This window comes from Oncorhynchus gorbuscha, linkage group LG05 (genome assembly GCF_021184085.1).
Source record: "Oncorhynchus gorbuscha isolate QuinsamMale2020 ecotype Even-year linkage group LG05, OgorEven_v1.0, whole genome shotgun sequence".
NCBI lineage: Eukaryota > Metazoa > Chordata > Actinopteri > Salmoniformes > Salmonidae > Oncorhynchus > Oncorhynchus gorbuscha.
The window spans coordinates 52,181,000-52,201,690 of NC_060177.1; the positions used below are offsets into that span (position 1 = coordinate 52,181,000).

The following is a 20,691-nucleotide window of genomic DNA, read 5'->3' on the forward strand; positions in this document are numbered from 1 at the left end:
ACTAACATGGTCTAAACACACTAAGCCAGTCGTGAAGCAGGCACGACAAAACCTATTCCCCCTCAGGAGACTGAAAAAATGTGGCATGGGTCCTCAGATCCTCAAAAGGTTGTACAACTGCACCATTGATAGCATCCTAACTGGTTGCATCACTGCCTGGTATGTCAACTGCTCGGCCTCAGACTGCAAGGCACTACAGAAGGTAGTGCGTACGGCCCAGTACATCACCGGGGCCAAGCTTCCTGCCATCCAGGACCTCTATGCCAGGCGGTGTCAGCCCTTAAAATAGTCAAAGACTCCAGCCTCCCTAGTCATGGGCTGTTCTCTCTGCTACTGCATGGCAAGCGGTACCAAAAGGCTTCTTAACATCTTCTACCCCCAAGCCATAAGACTCCTGAACAGCTAATCAAAGGCCCCTCAGACCCCTCTTTTACGCTGCAGCTACTCTCTGTTTATTATCTATGCAGTCACTTTACCTCTACCTACATGTACATATTGCTATTGTTCTTTTACTGCTGCTGTAAATTATGTGTTACTTTTATTTTTTACTTAACACTTATTTGACTTAAAACTGCATTGTTGGATAAGGGCTTGAAAGTAAGCATTTCACTGTAAGGTGAAATGTTATCACTGTCGCTGTTGTATTTGGCACATGTGACAAATAATATTTCATTTGATATCATTTGAATCATTGCCCTGGGGCATTGTGATTTTTATTTATTTTTCAGTCCAGAGGAAAGAGTGCCTCCTACTTGCCCTCCAACACCACTTCCAGCAGCATCTGGTCTCCCATCCAGGACCAACCCTGTTTAGCTTCAGAGGCAAGCCAGCAGTGGGATGCAGGGTGGTATGCTGCTGGCAAACGATAGAAGGGCAATGATAGAAGGGCAATGTTGAATGTCTGTAACTTCCATCACATGAAGAAGAAAGCAACAAGCTATGCTCCTGTCGCAATGTTAAGCGATTCAATTAATGACCTGCATCCTCATCTCAGAGGGAGTTGAAACGGGTGCGTAAAGCCCATGCAGGTACAGACATTCATGTAACATAGTGGCACACACACTGTCTGCGTACGCACTTGCACAGCGAACGGAATCATTGAGGGAGGCACACGGGTTGAGGCTTGGATTTCTCGTCTTTCCAAATGCAATATGCTTCTAATCTTAAAGACTTTGCCTTGAATCATATCAGAGAGTTGCTTCATGCTTATTAAGTTAAGGTAAAACAGAGGCGGTTGAATATCTTACCCGAGCTCTCTCACATTTGAACAAGGACATAGACCACGCGTAAAACCTTGACAGGACACTGGGCAACATTTTGAGTCTGAGAACAATTTAAATAGAAGGGGTTTTATTCTAGATTCTGGTTAACGACCGGTGAATTTTTGTTTCTTTAGGAACGGAAAATCTGCAACGCATCAAACGCGCACTGCCAAAGTGCACGTGGATTTTTTTTTACACTGTAACAAGAAGGAACGTTGTTGCAATTTCACAATTGTGGAAATTCAAAGCAACTATTTGCAAGGGGTTCTACAAGTATGTATGATTTCAACATGTTTGTAGTACTAGATTCCCATGATCTGGACCTCCGTTAGAATTGTAGAGATCTGTGCAGTGAAGTAGCCTAGTTTTGTGTGTGAGAACCTTTTTTCTCTTCTTATTGGAGTATTTCAAACACGCATATACCCTGGTATGTTGATGACACTCTTCCTTTACCAATGATGTCAAATCTCGGATTTTAAGAATTTCAGAGAATGGTCAATGATCGATGGACAATCATGAACAGTGTGTCAGAACTCGAAGATGGACAACAGCATAAATCGCAGGTAGGCATTGCATGCTGCACAGACTCATTAATTGATCTGCTCTGCTCAAAAACAAAAAACCCAGGTGTAAAGCCTGCAGGCACCATCAAAGTATTTCCTCAAATAGACTGTGGCTCCTAATAATGCAAAACTATTGCACGTAATTACACATAAACACGAATACACATTTATTTCGTGGGGAACTAAATGTGCCTATTTAGGGAAAGCCTGTACCTATGTTTATTCATTGTTTTGACTTTGAAATTATGCTAATATGATGTGAATTATACATATTTAATTATAATAGTATATAATGTACTGGTAAGTCCATAAATTGCTATTGAATCGCTTGAGTTGATGATGATTTCTAATTGACAAATGGCAAGATGTCCGAATGATCCTGTAGAAACAGAAATGAGCTCAATCCTGTCTATCTTTGGGATTTATCCTTAGTTTTTTTTTTATTGAAATATTTTTCATTCATTTGTCGGTCCACTTACTTTACAATTTGTGCATCTATAGGGACATTAGCCTTTCAGCTGTCCAGCTGCAAATGTGTTTTTTTAATTAGATTTTTGTATAAATATCCATTGAGGTAAAAAAAAAAGAAAAAAAGGCATTACTGTAAAGTGGAGGAAACTGATGTTGAAACAGTTTCTTATCTCACATATTAACTTTATACACTTCTATGCCAGTTAAACATCTCAGTGGAGTATTTGGCATTGTGAAATGGCATACATACTAGGCTAAGTTTGTCGAAAGGCATTAAGTAGCTTGGTGTATTTTTATGTAACTTGGTGTCTGAGATTATATTTATTTTTTTGGCATGATACTCTCTTCTGGCTGTGTATTAGAGAACAGGATTATGGGTCTTGTTACTAATATACTTCTGTAGGAAACCTGTGTTTTTCTGCTTTTTGTTCAGTTGAAAGCGTGTATTTCTGGCCACAGGTGAACCAGGGTATCAGAATCTCAGCAGCTACTTATCACAGGTGGACAACCACCATGCATGTTTTTCTCTCATTATCATAATGAGTATGATGTAGACTTCACACACACAAGCGCACACACAAGTTCACACACACACACACACACACACACACACACACACACACACACACACACACACACACACACACACACACACACACACACACACACACACACACACACACACACACACACACACACACACACACACACACACACACACACACACACACACACACACACACACAGAGAGAGAGACAGAGAGAGAGAGCTGTCTCCATGTAAGCCCAATGAATTTCTTTCATTGCTCCCATTTGGACCAGCTATCATTGACATGTTTGTTACAGTTGCATCATCAACAGTGTTTAATGACTGCTTTGTTAAGTGTTTCAACTGACCAAACCCAAATCTTGATTTTGTCCTTCACTCATGCAACACAATATAATCTCAATTAAGCCAGAATGAAAGACTTGCATAATAGGTCTGCTGCCCAATTAAGTTATGGGTCCATTTATGTTAAAGGAGAAGTTTGCCTTTTTTTCAACCATATCTCTATTTTTGATGTAAGTGGCATGTTATAGAAAGGACCAGACACCTTTTTTCGATTTCACTTTTTATTTTCTACAACCAGCAATTCACTTCCTCATCCTGCAGTACAGGGGCTCTGAAAAAGGAATTGCTCCAAAAAACACACATATTTCCTTTTAGAAACTGAAATGCTCCCAATATAGTGATGCACGTCTTTAGATGTTGTACACATGAAATTGTGCCATTCTGAACTTTAACCGCAACGTTATATATAATTTAGTTCAACTCAAACTGTTTCCCCCTATCCAGCTGTTTCATTCTCCATGTAGCCTGCTGTTAGAATGGACAGAGCAGTATCGCAACAAAATGGAATATAACGTTGCGGATAAAGTTCGGAATGACACAATTTTATTTGCACAGCATCTAAAGACGTGCATCACTATACTGAGAGCTTGCACGTTTCAAAAAGGACATATGTGTGTTTTTGGAACATTTGTTCATGTCTATTCATGCTGCAGGATGAGTAGGTGAATTGATGGTTGAGGTAAGTTTCTTTTAAAAAAGCATCTGCACCCTTCCTTAGCATGCCATTTACATTGAACATTGGTTATAAAAAAAAGCTACATTTCCCTTTAAGAGAAGCAATTATAGGCCCAGTGCAGTCAGAAACGTGATTGTTCTGTGTTTTATATATATTTCCACACTAAGAGGTTGGAATAATTGTGAAAATTATGATAATTCCCTTTTAGTGTAAGAGCTGTTTGAAAAGGCTGTCTGTAATTTCAGACTGTTTTGGCCTTCCATGGTGACATCACCATGCAGTAAATAAGAAAGAGTTTCACACCTCTCTGCCAATAACAGCAAATCTTCAGTTTTGAGTTTGGACTTTAGCACGTTTTGCACATTAGCGTGTAGGGCGCAACGATTGGTGTCACCTCGTTTGTCAGTATGTGTTACAACTGTGCTGGTTGCCCTCTCATTAGTGTTTCACCTGTGTTGGCCCAGGTGCTATTTAAGAGTGTCTGGTCCTGTGCTCTAATTGTCTTGAGAGATATGGAGGGTAAACTCATTTAGTTGTTGCTCCTATTTAAAAAGAATAAAAAAGTCACCTTTATCTGATTTAATTTTGTTCCACCTTTTTGGTTTGCTTCCTGTCTTTAAGTTTGATGTGGGTTGTCTTTTGTTTGCCTCTTCTTGCTCAAATTTAGTGGGTGCTCATTGTATGTGTCTTTTTTAGGTTCCAGTTGTTGTTGCTGGTCAACTTTCAGTGGTCACCCTCATGAGTGTCTTTCAGATCCCCTCCTAAAACCCCACCTGTTTCGTTTTGGTTGTTGTCAGTTACTCTGTGTTATTTCCCCTCTCTGTTTGAGTGACAATGTATGGTTGTCTTGCTGGGGAACGTAACAAAATGGGTGTGCGTCCAGGACATTGTTCCCCATGAGTATGGTAGTCGCTCATGTCACCTACTCTGAAGCTCTGCTCTGCCCAGATATTTGAATGTTCAAAATAAGCTTTTGTGGTAGTTTTTGTCCATGACATCCACCTTGAGGGGTTATAACATTGGTGGAGTCATTTTGATAGTTGCATAAAGGCACAAGCTTATAAAATTAAAGCCATAGAGTTGAAAGCATTTGTGGAAAACCTTACGTGGGAGATGCTAGATAAATGTACAAAGGTGAATCTACTTGTCATTGCAAAGCATTATGACATCAGTGGCATCTGACGATCCAAAAGCAGTAGCCAAAGAGTTGATCGGTACTGTTTTGGTGGAGGAGGAAATCCTCTCAGAGATAGGCTGATGAAAAGGGCGCTACGGGTAGAGTACATCCCGTAAAGTGCAACTAAGGGAGTTAGAACTAAAGGCAAAGTTGGAGCAAAAACTATTTTGAGCTTGAAAAACAAATTACTGCTTGAGCTGTGCCCACAGATAAAGATAAAGATCGTATCTGCCAGTTTGTCATTACTGGCATGAGAAAGAAACGGTCTCTGTGTCCTAAGTTGAAACAGAAAAATGAGAGGGAAAAAAGGTTGTTTCTTCTTCTTGGAGCACTCCAGTTCATCAAGATTTTGGTTCAGATGTGTATGAACCTTTTAAGTGGTGATGCTGTTAAGCAGCCAATGAAAATACTGTGAGACACTGGGGCAGCCCATTCCTTCATTTTGAAGGGTGTTTTACCTATGTCTGACACTTTTTATTTTTGTTATTCATTTTATTGAATATCCGAAACATACAATATACTTGCAGTGAAGCCGCTCAACAACTACACCACACCAGTCATCCAACAGACTCCCATTCAGAGGGACAGACAGAAGCATCCAGGGTCAATTCCCTGCTCAAGGGTACGTTGACAGATCTCACACCAGGCCAAAAAACGTGAACCCGAACCCTCCAAGATCCCCCCCCCCCCACATTTCCCCAATAGCTGTCCCTCAACCATTCGAGACCCCTCCCACAGTCCCCCCCCAAGAAGAAAAATAAAAATACAATTAATTCCATTCCCCACCCCCAAGAACCCCCCAATGCACCAACAACCAAGAAAATTAAGAAAAGAGACAGAAGAAAACAGCAAACAACAATGCAAAAAAACCACAAAAAAAACAAAGGACAACTAAAATCAGAACAACAATGCCTTTGTCTGACACTTCAGCAACTGGCTACAGTGTGTTAATACAAGGCGTGGAGATGGGTTGCATGGAAGTTCCTTTGAATAATGTGGAGCTCTAGTCTGATCTTATTTCTGGTTCCGTTGTCGTTGGAGTGAGGCCTAGCCTACCAGTGAAGGGGGTCTCATTCATTTTGGGAAACGATTTGACTGGAGGGAAGGTCGTGCCAAATCCTGTCGTTTGTAAGGAACCCAGAGTAGAGGAACCTGATGGGTTATCAGAAAGTACCCTAGAGCAGTGATTCCCCCCATGGGGGTCATGGTAGGATTTTAACAGGTCACGTGACTTGTGCAAATAAATAAATATATATATATAACATTATTTTGAAAGTCAACCACCGCACAGCTTATTGTTGCTGACTTTACATAATGTTACCTGTAGCATGCGCTGCACCGCTTGTTGTTGCTGACGTTACATAACTTGACCGCTACACACATGCGTGCATGCGCTGCACTGCTTACATGCTTTCAAACCACTCGCACACTCAAAACAAACTCTGAACCAATTATATTAATTTGGGGACAAGTCGACAACCATTAAACATATATGGCAATTTAGCTAGCTGGCTTGCAGTTGCTAGCTCATTTGTCCTGGGATATAAACATTGGGTTGTAATTTGACTGAAATGCACAAGGTCCTCAACTCTGACAATTAATCCACACATTAAAACAATTTTCATTCGTCATCTCTCCTCCTTCCTTCAGGCTTCTTCTTCTTATTTTGGACTTAATATAGTGGTTTGTAGCATTACTGCAACCTACCGGAGTGTAGACCTTCATCTTTCATCAATCACCCACATGGCTATATGCTCCTAAAAACCTATCTGGAGATGGCACATGGGTATATGCTTCTAAAAACCAATGAGGAGATGGGAGAGGCTGGACTTGAGCGTCACAAATGGAACCAATTTCTATTTTAGTGCCTGGCCACCCGGATGCTCGCTGAGGTGCGCGAGCAGTGTGGGTGCAATGATTGAATAACAATAAATTGTATGTGTACATTTATTTTGCAACTCTTGCGCATGCGACGTGTCCGATCATTCTCGCCCTACACACACACACTCACACATACACACACACAAACGCTGATCGAATAAAACATTTCAACCTGCAACATTGTTTTAAATGTGACACATCCAATCAGATAATACAGATCTTCTTCTGACAGCTAGCTTGTTGGACAGCTAACAATGCAGATGTATTCTGCAGGCATTGCACATGTTGATAGTTAGCTGTCGTTTAACTCATGTAGGCAAGCTGTCAGAGTAAAATCTGCAACAATTTTAAAGAAAAAGTGCAGTTCCCTCTTCATCTACTGCTGCTTCCAATGTCAACAACAAGGCAGACAACCCGGTCCTTGTCAAGAAGAGAAAATACTACCACGACTTCATCAAATATGGTTTTACATAAGACAGGCAGGGTGAGAGTGGAATGCAGTGCGTCCTATGCAATGAGCTGTTAGCTAATGAGTGCATGAAACCCTCCAAAATGAAAAGGCATCTGGACACCAAGGATCCAAGCCACAAAGATAAGACAGCTGACTTTTAAAAAAGTAAACATCTGAAGGCCTCACAAGATTCATTGAAGAATGTATGCACGGTACAAGAAAAGGCACTTTGTGCATCATACCTTGTCGCCCAGTGCATTGCTAAATGCAGAAAATCCCACACCAGCGTAGAGGATCTCATACTCCCTGCTACAATTGATATGTGCACTGAAATCTTGGGAGAGTTACCTGCCAACAAACTTGACACCATGAGGATAAGAATCCAGGACATGTCTGAGCACCAGACATCAGAGCGCATCAGTACAAATGGCCATTACACACTGCAGCTTGATGAATCCACAGATGTGGCTAGCCATGCAATTTTAATGGTCTATGTCAGACACATCTGGGATAATAACATCATTTTTTATTTGTATTTATTTAACTAGGCAAGTCATTTAAGAACAAATTCTTATTTACAATGATGGCCTAGGAACAGCAGGTTAACTGCCTTGTTTAAAGGCGGAATGACAGATTTTTGCCTTGTCAGCTCAGGGATTCAATCCAGTAACCTTTCAGTTACTGGTCTGACGCTCTAACCACTAGGCAACCTGCCACCCTAAAACATCAACATGTTAGTGTTGGAGCAGTTAGTGCTGATTTGCCCACCGCCACAGAGACTGTCTTTAACACAATGGATATGTACCTGGGCTCCATGGGACTGGCGTCGGATGGGTACATCGGTGTGACCACTGATGAGGCAGCTGCCATGATGGGAAAGCCCTCCGGAGTAGTAAAGCGGATCCTGGAGCGGGCACCGAGTGAGACTTGGAATCACTGCTTCCTACACAGGGAGGCATTGGCAGCGAAGTACATGGTGCCTGAGCTCCACACCATTCTCCAGGATGTGATCAAGTGTGTTAACTATATCAAAAAGAGTTCCACGAAAAGCAGGTGTTTCCAGGCCTTCTGCAGGGATATGGGTAGCGAGCACCAGCAGGTGCTTTATCATGCAGGGGTAAAGTGTTGGATCACTTTTATGAACTTCGAGCGTAGATTGCTGCGTTTCATTCGGAAATCAAGTCACCTCTGGCCGAACATTTGGATTGTGAGGAATAGCTTGCACAGGTTGCCTACCTGGCAGATATTTTTTTATCATCTCAATTCGCTCAATCTGTCAATGCAAGTGAGGGGACACAATTGATTAGAACAAAGGGACAAAGTGGATGCCTTCAAGATTAAACTTACTGTTCGGGCAAATCATGTTTCTAACAGGATAACTGACAGTATTTCCTTCAAGATTCTGAACCTGATCAACAAAGTGCACTGCAACACACTGAAAAAACAAACATTAACCAGTTGAAGCTAGGGGGGCGCTATTTCATTATTGGATTTAAAAAACGTGCCCGTTTTAAGCGCAATATTTTGTCACAAAAAGATGCTCGACTATGCATATAATTGCCAGCTTTGGAAAGAAAACACTCTGACGTTTTCAAAACTGCAAAGATATTATCTGTGCGTACCCCAGAACTGATCTTACAGACGAAACCAAGATGCAACCTCAAACAGGTAATGAGCAGGATTTTTGAGGCTCTGTTTTCCGTTGTCTCCTTATATGGCTGTGAAAGCGCCACGAATTAGCCTGCCCTTTCCATCGTTTCTCCAAGTTGTCTGCAGCATTGTGACGTATTTGTAGGCATATCATTGGAAGATTGGCCATAAGAGACTACATTTACCAGGGGTGCGCCCAGTGTCCTTTGTTGAAATTGTTGCGTAATCTCCAAGCTGCTCGCATTCATCCATGTGATTGAGACAGAGAGGAGACTTCCAGGAATGATATATCATGAAGAGATATGTGAAAAACACCTTGAGGATTGATTCTAAACAACGTTTACCATGTTTCAGTCGATATTATGGAGTTAATGTGGAAGAAAGTTTGGCGTTTGGATGAATGAATTTTCGTTTTTATTTGGTAGCCAAACATGACGTAGAAAACGGACCGATTTCTCCTTCACAACTAATCTTTCAGGAAAACGGAACATTTGCTATCTAACTGAGAGTCTTCTCATTGAAAACATCCGAAGTTCTTCAAAGGTAAATTATTTATTGAATGTTTTTGCTGGTTTTTGTGAAAATGTTGCCTGCTAATGCTAACGCTAACGCTAAATGCTAACGCTAAATGCTAACGCTAAACGCTATATGCTAAATGCTAGTTTGCTATGGTTGAGAAGCATATTTTGAAAATCTCAGATGACAGTGTTGTTAACAAAAGGCTAAGCTTGAGAGCAAATAGATTAATTTCATTTCATTTGCAATTTTCATGAATAGTTAACGTTGCGTTATGGTAATGAGCTTGAGGCTGTATTCACGATCCCGGATCCGGGATGGCTCGACGCAAGAAGTTAAACAGCGTCTTGTCAAGCTGCAGGGAAAGTTTTGTGACTTCTTCCCGGAGAAGTACAGAAGACAAGACGACTGGATACGGGATCCCTTTCGAATGGAGATGGGAAGCGTCATTTTGCCAAGCAACTGTAATTTGATCGCGGCCTGAGCATGCGCTTCCCGGAAATGACACTGCCGCAGTTCTGGTGCAGCGTAGTATGAGAGTATCCGGTTGGAAGGCCAAGATGGCGTCTTGAACAGACACTTTTTTTTACCAAACTCCACACCAAACCATAAAGATTGTGAAAAAACATGTTTACAGTCATTGCTATTGATATTTTTATTTGTTCAAGATATAAGAGCTTTCCTGTGACATGAATAATAATTGGATAATTGATTTTGGCATGTCCATGCGAAGTCATGACAAAAAAAAGAGGGGAAGAAGCTAGCTGTTCTATTGCTAATCAACAAGAGAGGAACGTGCCTGTAGACAACTGCCATAACTAAACTTGGCCTAAGGATAATCTCATGCTTTCGAATGCTGTTGAAGATGACGAGTTCCCCTCTTTATCAGTTACTCCGTGCAAACCTCCACCCTCCAAAAAACCCAACATGGACTGACATTGTGGCTACCCTCTCCTTACTCATCAACTCCAGGTCTGATGCCATTTAGAAAATGGTAGACGCGAACACCATGGTAATCAATGGCTTGAAAAAGACTCGAGTTTGCATGTGGTGAAATCACAGATGTGAAAATGAGAGTGGCTAAAGTTGAAAAAAGTGTGGAAAAGGTGGAACAGAATAAAAATGTTTTCCATAGACGTCTCACTGATCTAGAGAAATGCACAAGAAGATTGAATCTGAGACTACGACGTGCCAGAAGTGGAGAATGAGGATGTGTGACGAGAGGCTATCCGCATCTGCCAATAAGTTATGCCTGCAGAGAAGAACAAAGTTGGTGACACCATCAACGTTGTGCATCGCCTCAGCAAGAAGCAACAGCAAAATGATTCAAGACCCAGGGGTATCATCATCCTCTTCACTGCCAGATTCTACAGGGATGCTGTCTGGAAAGCTGCTAAGAAGAACGCGTTCCTTCAGACCCATGGTTTCAGCCATGGTATTCTCAATTTCCTTGTACTGATTAACATTACCTAACAAGCCTCAGGTGACTATTTTTCGGAATACTCAGGTACCTCAATAATTTATTAGCTTGTTATTGAATGACTACACCAGAAGAAGGCCTACATTGTTAAAACACAGTCTGGCTTTTCACTTTAAGTTGACTTAAATGGTGCAGATCTCTTCCATATCGCTTACATTCACTGCTCCATATTATTTTTGTTGTTTTGCATTTGTCTATAGTTCCTCTTAATGCTAGGGGGTTACGAAACAATGTAAAGTGCAAGGCCTTATTTTTATTTGCTAAAAAATTTCTAACAGATTTTTCAAGAGTCTCACTCAATTTCTGCTGATGCCAATTTAACCTTGGTAGAGCATCCTACTGGAAGCTTAATAGCTCGTTATTAAATAATAATATAGTTAAGTTTAAGATTAAAGATCTGCTCTCACACTTTTGGGAAAGGGCTTGTGAAGAAAAATCTTATTGCAGGAACTGGGAGCTCTTTAAATTTGACGTGTCCAAATACCTTAGAAAATAGGGTAGTAATCTTGCTAAAACCAGAAGAGCTGAGGAGGAATTAAGATACCTTTCCTTTCTCAGAGGTCCCCAGCTGGCCTCTCTGGGGAGGAGAAGATGGAACTGATTGAGTTACAAAATAATCTGGATAATATACTGTTACTATATTAAAAACAGAAGGAGCCTTTATTAGATCTAGGAAAACATTGTACTCTACAAATAACACTATCCATAAGTTAAACATTGATGGTTTTATTACAGATGACCAAACATGAATCGCTAAATACTGTAGCAATTTTTACAGGAAATTATATAGCTCTACATATCCGCAGGAATCCACAGATATGTGGATTGTTCACTCTATCAGTGATACAGAATCTAAACAGTGTGATGAACCCATTAAAGTTGAAGAGATTATAGAGTCAAACATCTAAAGAACAATTAATCCAAGTGTTGATGGAATTACGTCAGACTTTTATGTGTATTCTTAATAATGACTATAAGATACCTACTACTTGCAAAAATAATTAAAGAAGTCCTGGATGCAATCATTGTTGAAACACAGTCTGGCTTTATGAGGAACAGACATATTTCTAACAATATCAGAGTAGTACTAGACATACTTGACTACTCAGACCTAATAACCGAGGATAGCTTCATATTATTTTTTAGATTTTTATAAAGCATTTGACACAGTAGAGCATCAGTTCCTCTTCCACTCCCTTGAAAAATTAGTTTTTTTTCTGTAAGGCTATTAAGACTCTCTATACAAATGGTAACAGCTCTATCAAACTGAAACATGGCACCTCACCTATATTTGAGTTAAAGAGAGGAATTAGGCAAGGTTATCCTATCTCTTCTTACAATAATAGTCCTGTACAAGGTATTTCCATCGCTGGTAAAGAAATTATTATAAGCCAGCTGGCTAACAATACTACACTTTATCTGAAAGACGCTAACCAAATTCCCATATCGATCAATATAATACAATCCTTTTCCAAAGAATCTGGTCTATATCTTAACATTAATAAATGGGAAATCATGGCTGTCAAAGATTGTGTGACACCTTCATGTTATGGTATTCCAGTGAAAGAAAAACTTACATATTTAGGCATAACCATTACTAAGGATCAGAAGTCGAGGCTTACTACATTTGAACCCTCTTATTAAACACATCTAAATCAATGGCTACAGAGTGACTTACCTTTAAAAGGAAGATTCCTAATAATTAAGACTGAAGGTATCTCTAGGCTAACACATAGCACACCATCTTTATATCGTGATGGTAAAATAAGGAAGGAGATAGACCAGATGCTTTTCAACTTTCTGTGGAGAAACTATACCCATTACATTTTGATTTTGATTTTGACACTTTGATTCCAAGATGGCATAGCAGTTCAGATGTCTTTTGTCCTTACAACTTTTTTCACATACCTTTTTATATATATTTTTTAATTTTCCATAAACTCATCTTCAAAACACTCTCCTGCAACCCGCATCACCAATTTATATTTATTTTTAAAAGTATTATTTACCTCAAATCTGTAATCCTCCAAGAAGCTAGCCAGAAACTAGCCAGAAACTAGCCAGAAGCTAATCCAGAAACTAATCCAGAAGATAATCCAGAAGCTAATCCAGAAGCTAATCAGAAGCTAATCAGAAGCTAGTTAGCTTCTTTACTGGCTAATCGTTAGTATTCAGCTAACCACGGTTTGTGGTCATCAGCTATCCTTTAGCTCGAAAATCTATCGGCAGTTTTGTACGGCGCAGCGCGGCTCGGAACATACCGGACCAATTTTTCTCTCCATGTCCCTGGATTTCAACCGCTAACTCTGGACATTCATACCTGGATCTCACAGCTAGCTAGCTGCTATCCTTGTGACTATCGGCTTTCATCGATTCCGGAGCCAACATAAATTATTCCGGAGCTAGCCAGCTGAAGAGTTCCATCAATCACTCCTGGGCTACAATCACCTATCCGGACACGTTTTACTGCCTACGCGGAGCCCCACCGGGCCTTCACAACTGGACTGCCCACGTTATCTACCCGGCTCCTCCGTCGCGACGTTACCAGAACGCCCATCTGCGGCCCGCTAACCGTTAGCTGTCTTATCGGCTGCTATCTGAATAGACAATCGGACAATTTATTTATTCATTTTTATTAATATTATTAATTATTTATTTTCTTCTTGGGCCTCTATAACTATATCTATTGTTTTTTTGTGTGATTTGGATTAATCCCCTCTACCACACGGAACCCCACTAATCTCCTGACGGAACGCAAGAGGTGACTAATAACAGACCTCCATCCTATGCTAGCTTGCTTCCGATGGCCTGGCTAGCTGTCTAATTCGCCGTGACCCCCAACCAACCTCGACTCACTGGACCCTTTTGATCACTCGACTAAGCATGCCTCTCCTTAATGTCAATATGCCTTGTCCATTGCTGTTCTGGTTAGTGTTTATTGGCTTATTTCACTGTAGAGCCTCTAGTCCTGCTCACTATACCTTATCCAACCTATTAGTTCCACCACCCACACATACAATGACATCTCCTGGTTTCAATGATGTTTCTAGAGACAATATCTCTCTCTCTTCATCACTCAATACCTAGGTTTACCTCCACTGTATTCACATCCTACCATACCTTTGTCTGTACATTATACCTTGATGCTATTTTATCGCCCCCAGAAACCTCCTTTTACTCCCTGTTCCAGACATTCTAGACAACCAATTCTTATTGCGTTTAGCCGTACCCTTATTCTACTCCTGTGTTCCTCTGGCGATGTAGAGGTGAATCCAGGCCCTGCAGTGCCTAGCTCCACTCCTATTCCCCAGGCACTCTCTTTTGACGACTTCTGTAACCGTAATAGCCTTGGTTTCATGCATGTTAACATTAGAAGCCTCCTCCCTAAGTTTGTTCTATTCACTGCTTTAGCACACTCTGCCAACCCGGATGTTCTAGCTGTGTCTGAATCCTGGCTTAGGAAGACCAAAAATTCAGACATTTTAATCCCAAACTACAACATTTTCAGACAAGATAGAACTGCCAAAGGGGGCGGTGTTGCAATCTACTGCAAAGATAGCCTGCAGAGTTCTGTCCTACTATCCAGGTCTGTACCCAAACAATTTGAACTTCTACTTTTAAAAATCCACCACTATAAAAACAAGTCTCTCACCATTGCCGCCTGCTATAGACCACCCTCTGCCCCCAGCTGTGCTCTGGACACCATATGTGAACTGATTGCCCCCCATCTATCTTCAGAGCTCGTGCTGCTAGGCAACCTAAACTGGAACATGCTTAACACCCCAGCCATCCTACAATCTAAACTTGATGCCCTCAATCTCACACAAATTATCAATGAACCTACCAGGTACCTCCCCAAAGCCTTAAACACAGGCACCCTCATAGATATCATCCTAACAAACTTGCCCTCTAAATACACCTCTGCTGTCTTCAACCAAGATCTCAGCGATCACTGCCTCATTGCCTACATCCGTAATGGGTCAGCGGTCAAACGACCTCCACTCATCACTGTCAAACGCTCCCTGAAGCACTTCAGCGAGCAGGCCTTTCTAATCGACCTGGCCGGGATATCCTGGAAGGATATTGATCTCATCCCGTCAGTAGAGGATGCCTGGATATTTTTTTAAATGCCTTCCTAACCATCTTAAATAAACATGCCCCATTCAAGAAATTTAGAACCAGGAACAGATATATGGTTCTCCCCAGACCTGACTGCCCTTAACCAACACAAAAACATCCTATGGCGTTCTGCATTAGCATCGAACAGCCCCCGTGATATGCAGCTGTTCAGGGAAGCTAGAAGCAATTATACACAGGCAGTTAGAAAAGCCAAGGCTAGCTTTTTCAAGCAGAAATTTGCTTCCTGCAACACTAACTCAAAAAAGTTCCGGGACACTGTAAAGTCCATGGAGAATAAGAACACCTCCTCCCAGCTGCCCACTGTACTGAAGATAGGAAACACTGTCACCACTGATAAATCCACCATAATTGAGAATTTCAATAAGCATTTTTCTACGGCTGGCCATGCTTTCCACCTGGCTACTCCTACCCCGGTCAACAGCACTGCACCCCCCCACAGCAACTCGCCCAAGCGTTCCCCATTTCTCCTTCTCCCAAATCCGTACAGCTGATGTTCTGAAAGAGCTGCAAAATCTGGACCCCTACAAATCAGCCGGGCTAGACAATCTGGACCCTTTCTAAAATCTGCAGAAATTTTTGCCACCTCTATTACTAGCCTGTTCAACCTCTCTTTCGTGTCGTCTCGAGATTCCCAAAGATTGGAAAGCAGCTGCGGTCATCCCCCTCTTCAAAGGGGGGGGGACACTCTTGACCCAAACTGCTACAGACCTATATCTATCCTACCATGCCTTTCTAAGGTCTTCGAAAGCCAAGTCAACAAACATATTACAGACTATTTCGAATCTCACCTTACCTTCTCTGCTATGCAATCTGGTTTCAGAGCTGGTCATGGGTGCACCTCAGCCACGCTCAAGGTCCTAAACGAACATTACTGTGCAGCCTTATTCATTGATCTGGCCAAGGCTTTCGACTCTGTTAATCACCACATCCTCATCGGCAGACTCGACAGCCTTGGTTTCTCAAATGATTGCCTCGCCTGGATCACCAACTACTTCTCTGATAGAGTTCAGTGTGTCAAATCGGAGGGTCTGCTGTCCGGACCTCTGGCATTCTCTATGGGGGTGCCACAGGGTTCAATTCTTGGACCGACTCTCTTCTCTGTATACATCAATGAGGTCGCTCTTGCTGCTGGTGAGTCTCTGATCCACCTCTACCCAGAAGACAGCATTCTGTATACTTCTGGCCCTTCTTTGGACACTGTGTTAACAACCCTCCAGGCAAGCTTCAATGCCATACAACTCTCCTTCCGTGGCCTCCAATTGCTCTTAAATACAAGAAAAACTAAATGCATGCTCTTCAACCGATCGCTACCTGCACCTGCCCACCTGTCCAACATCACTACTCTGGATGGCTCTGACTTAGAATACATGGACAACTACAAATACTTAGGTGTCTGGTTAGACTGTAAACTCTCCTTCCAGACCCATATCAAACATCTCCAATCCAAAGTTAAATCTAGAATTGGCTTCCTATTTCGCAACAAAGCATCCTTCACTCATGCTGCCAAACATACCCTTGTAAAACTGACCATCCTACCAATCCGCGACTTTGGCGATGTCATTTACAAAATAGCCTCCAATACCCTACTCAACAAATTGGATGCAGTCTATCACAGTGCTATCCGTTTTGTCACCAAAGCCCCATATACTACCCACCATTGCGACCTGTACGCTCTCGTTGGCTGGCCCTCGCTTCATACTCGTCGCCAAACCCACTGGCTCCATGTCATCTACAAGACCCTGCTAGGTAAAGTCCCCCCTTATCTCAGCTCGCTGGTCACCATAGCATCTCCCACCTGTAGCACACGCTCCAGCAGGTATATCTCTAGTCACCCCCAAAACCAATTCTTTCTTTGGCCGCCTCTCCTTCCAGTTCTCTGCTGCCAATGACTGGAACGAACTACAAAAATCTCTGAAACTGGAAACACTTATCTCCCTCACTAGCTTTAACTTCTTGCGTCGAGCAATAGCGTATCTGGGAGCGTAATCATAGCCTCAAGCTCATTACCATAACGCAACGTTAACTATTCATGAACATCGCAAATGAAATGAAAGAAATATATTCACTCACAAGCTTAGCCTTTTGTTAACAACACTGTCATCTCAGATTTTCAAAATATGCTTTTCAACCATAGCTACACAAGCATTTGTGTAAGAGTATTGATAGCTACCATAGCATTAAGCCTAGCATTCAGCAGGCAACATTTTCACAAAAACAAGAAAAGCATTCAAATAAAATAATTTACCTTTGAAGAACTTTGGATGTTTTCAATGAGGAGACTCTCAGTTAGATAGCAAATGTTCATTTTTCCCCAAAAGATTATTTGTGTAGGAGAAATCGCTCCGTTTTGTTCATCACGTTTGGCCAAGAAAAAACCCCGAAAATTCAGTCATTACAATGCCAAACTTTTTTCCAAATTAACTCCATAATATCGACAGAAACATGGCAAACGTTGTTTAGAATCAATCCTCAAGGTGTTTTTCACATATCTATTCGATGATAAATCATTTCATGGCAGTTGGGTTTCTCCTCGGAAGCAAATGGAAAAATACACGCAGCTGGAGATTACGCAATAATTGCGACGGAGGACACCAAGCGAGCACCTGGTAGATGTAGTGTAAAATGGTCAATCTTCCAATGATATGCCTACAAATACGTCACAATGCTGCAGACACCTTGGGGAAACGACAGAAAGTGTAAGCTCATTCCTGGCGCATTCACAGGCATATAAGGAGACATTGGAACACAGCGCCTTCAAAATCTGGGGCACTTCCTGTTTGAAATTTCATCTTGGTTTCGCCTGTAGCATCAGTTCTGTGGCACTCACAGATAATATCTTTGCAGTTTTGGAAACGTCAGAGTGTTTTCTTTCCAAAGCTGTCAATTATAAGCATAATCGAGCATCTTTTCGAGGCAAAATATCTTGTTTAAAACGGGGACGTTTTTTTATCCAAAAATTAAAAGAGCGCCACCTATATCGAAGAAGTTAAGCACCAACTGTCAGAGCAACTCACAGATTACTGCACCTGTACATAGCCCACCTATAATTTAGCCCAAACAACTACCTCTTTCCCTACTGTATTTCATTTATTTATTTATTTTGCTCCTTTGCACCCCATTATTTGTATTTCTACTTCGCACATTCTTCCATTGCATATCTTCCATTCCAGTGTCTTACTTGCTATATTGTATTTACTTTGCCACCATGGCCTGTTTTTTGCCTTTACCTCCCTTATCTCACCTCATTTGCTCTCATGGTATATAGACTTGTTTATACTGTATTATTGACTGTATGTTTGTTTTACTCCATGTGTAACTCTGTGTCGTTGTATGTGTCGAACTGCTTTGATTTATCTTGGCCAGGTCGCAATTGTAAATGAGAACTTGTTCTCAACTTGCCTACCTTATATAATACTTTTAAGATCAATTGGATTGTCATGTTTGTCATTTATTGTCATGTCTTGTCCCTGTGCTCCCCATGCTATTCGTTTCCCTCTGCTGGTCTTGTTTGGTTCTATCCCTCTCTCTCCCCCTCCCTCTCTCACTCTCTCGCTCTCTCTTCTCTCTGTCATTCCGTTCCTGCTCCCAGCTGTTCCTATTCCCCTAATCATCATTTAGTCTTCCCACACCTGTTCCCGATCCTTTCCCCTGATTAGAGTCCCTATTTATTCCTTTGTGATCCGTTCCTGTTCCGTCGGTTCCTTGTATTGTATTCACCATGCTGTGATTGCGTTTCGCCCTGTCCTGTCGTGTTTTTGCCGTGATTGTGTATCACCCTGTCCTGTCGTGTTTTGTGCCTTCATCAGATGCTGCGTGTGAGCAGGTGTCTCAGTCGACTACGGCCTGCGCCTACCCGGCGACCTGCAGTCTGTGGCCGCTTCTCCAGTTGTTTTCCCCTCTACAAATCTAGAGGATTTCTGTTATTCCGTTTTGGACTTTAATAAACTCTGTTTCTGTTAAGTCGCGTTTGGGTCCTCTTTCACCTGCATGACAGAAGGAACCGACCAAGGAATGGACCCAGCGACTTCAGACGCTCGTTACACTGCCGTCGAGATCCAAGGAGCCATGCTCGGCAGACACGAGCAGGAATTGTCTGCTGCTCGCCATGCCGTGGAGAACCTGGCCGCTCAGGTTTCCGACCTCTCTGGACAGTTCCAGAGTCTACGTCTCGTGCCACCTGTTACTCCCTGGCCTGCCGAGCCTCCAGAACCCAGGGTTAATAACCCACCTTGCTACTCCGGGCAGCCCACTGAGTGCCGCTCCTTTCTCACGCAGTGTGAGATTGTGTTCTCTCTCCAACCCCACACATACTCTAGAGAGAGAGCTCGGGTTGCTTACGTCATTTCACTCCTTACTGGCCGGGCTCGAGAATGGGGCACAGCTATCTGGGAGGCAAGGGCTGATTGCTCTAACAGATTCCAGAACTTTAAAGAGGAGATGATTCGGGTTTTTGACCGTTCAGTTTTTGGTGGGGAGGCTTCTAGGGCCCTGGCTTCCTTATGCCAAGGTGAACGGTCCATAACGGATTATTCCATTGAGTTTCGCACTCTTGCTGCCTCTAGTGAGTGGAACGAGCCGGCGCTGCTCGCTCGTTTTCTGGAGGGACTCCACGCAGTGGTTAAGGATGAGATTCTCTCCCGGGAGGTTCCATCAGATGTGGATTCTTTGATTGCTCTCGCCATCCGCATAGAACGACGGGTAGATCTTCGTCACCGGGCTCGTGGAAGAGAGCTCGCATCAACGGTGTTTCCCTGCTCCGCATCGCAACCATCTCCCTCCTCTGGCTTTGAGACTGAGCCCATGCAGCTGGGAGGGATTCGCATCTCGAATAAGGAGAGGGAACGGAGGATCACCAACCGCCTGTGCCTCTATTGCGGAGTTGCTGGACATTTTGTTAATTCATGTCCAGTAAGAGGCCAGAGTCCATCAGTAAGCGGAGGGCTACTGGTGAGCGCTACTACTCAGGTCCCTTCATCTAGATCTTGTACTACTATGTCGGTCCATCTACGCTGGACCGGTTCGGGTGCTACATGCAGTGCTTTGATTGACTCTGGGGCTGAGGGTTGTTTCATGGACGAAGCATGGGTTCGGAAACATAACATTCCTTTCAGACCGTTAGACAGGCCTACGCCCATGTTTGCCTTAGATGGTAGTCATCTTCCCAGTATCAAATTTGAGACACTACCTTTAACTCTCACAGTATCTGGTAACCACAGTGAGACTATTTCTTTTTTGATTTTCCGTTCACCGTTTACACCTGTTGTTTTGGGTCATCCCTGGCTAGTATGTCATAATCCTTCTATTAATTGGTCTAGTAATTCTATCCTATCCTGGAACGTTTCTTGTCATGTGAAGTGTTTAATGTCTGCCATCCCTCCCGTTTCTTCTGTTCCTACTTCTCAGGAGGAACCTGGCGATTTGACAGGAGTGCCGGAGGAATATCATGATCTGCGCACGGTCTTCAGTCGGTCCCGAGCCAACTCCCTTCCTCCTCACCGGTCGTATGATTGTAGTATTGATCTCCTTCCGGGGA

General features: G+C 42.4%; 1 protein-coding gene across 1 annotated transcript in view; it reads left to right on the forward strand.

Annotated features, from left to right (window-relative positions):
• Positions 1-968: 968 nt before the first annotated feature.
• Positions 969-20,691, forward strand: part of LOC124036021 (fibrinogen C domain-containing protein 1-like) — a 175,165-nt gene continuing 155,442 nt past the window's right edge. The window contains exon 1 of the mRNA XM_046350072.1: positions 969-1,825. Coding sequence (XP_046206028.1) covers positions 1,754-1,825 — 72 coding nt within the window. The 5' untranslated portion in view covers positions 969-1,753. The remainder of the gene's footprint in view (positions 1,826-20,691) is intronic.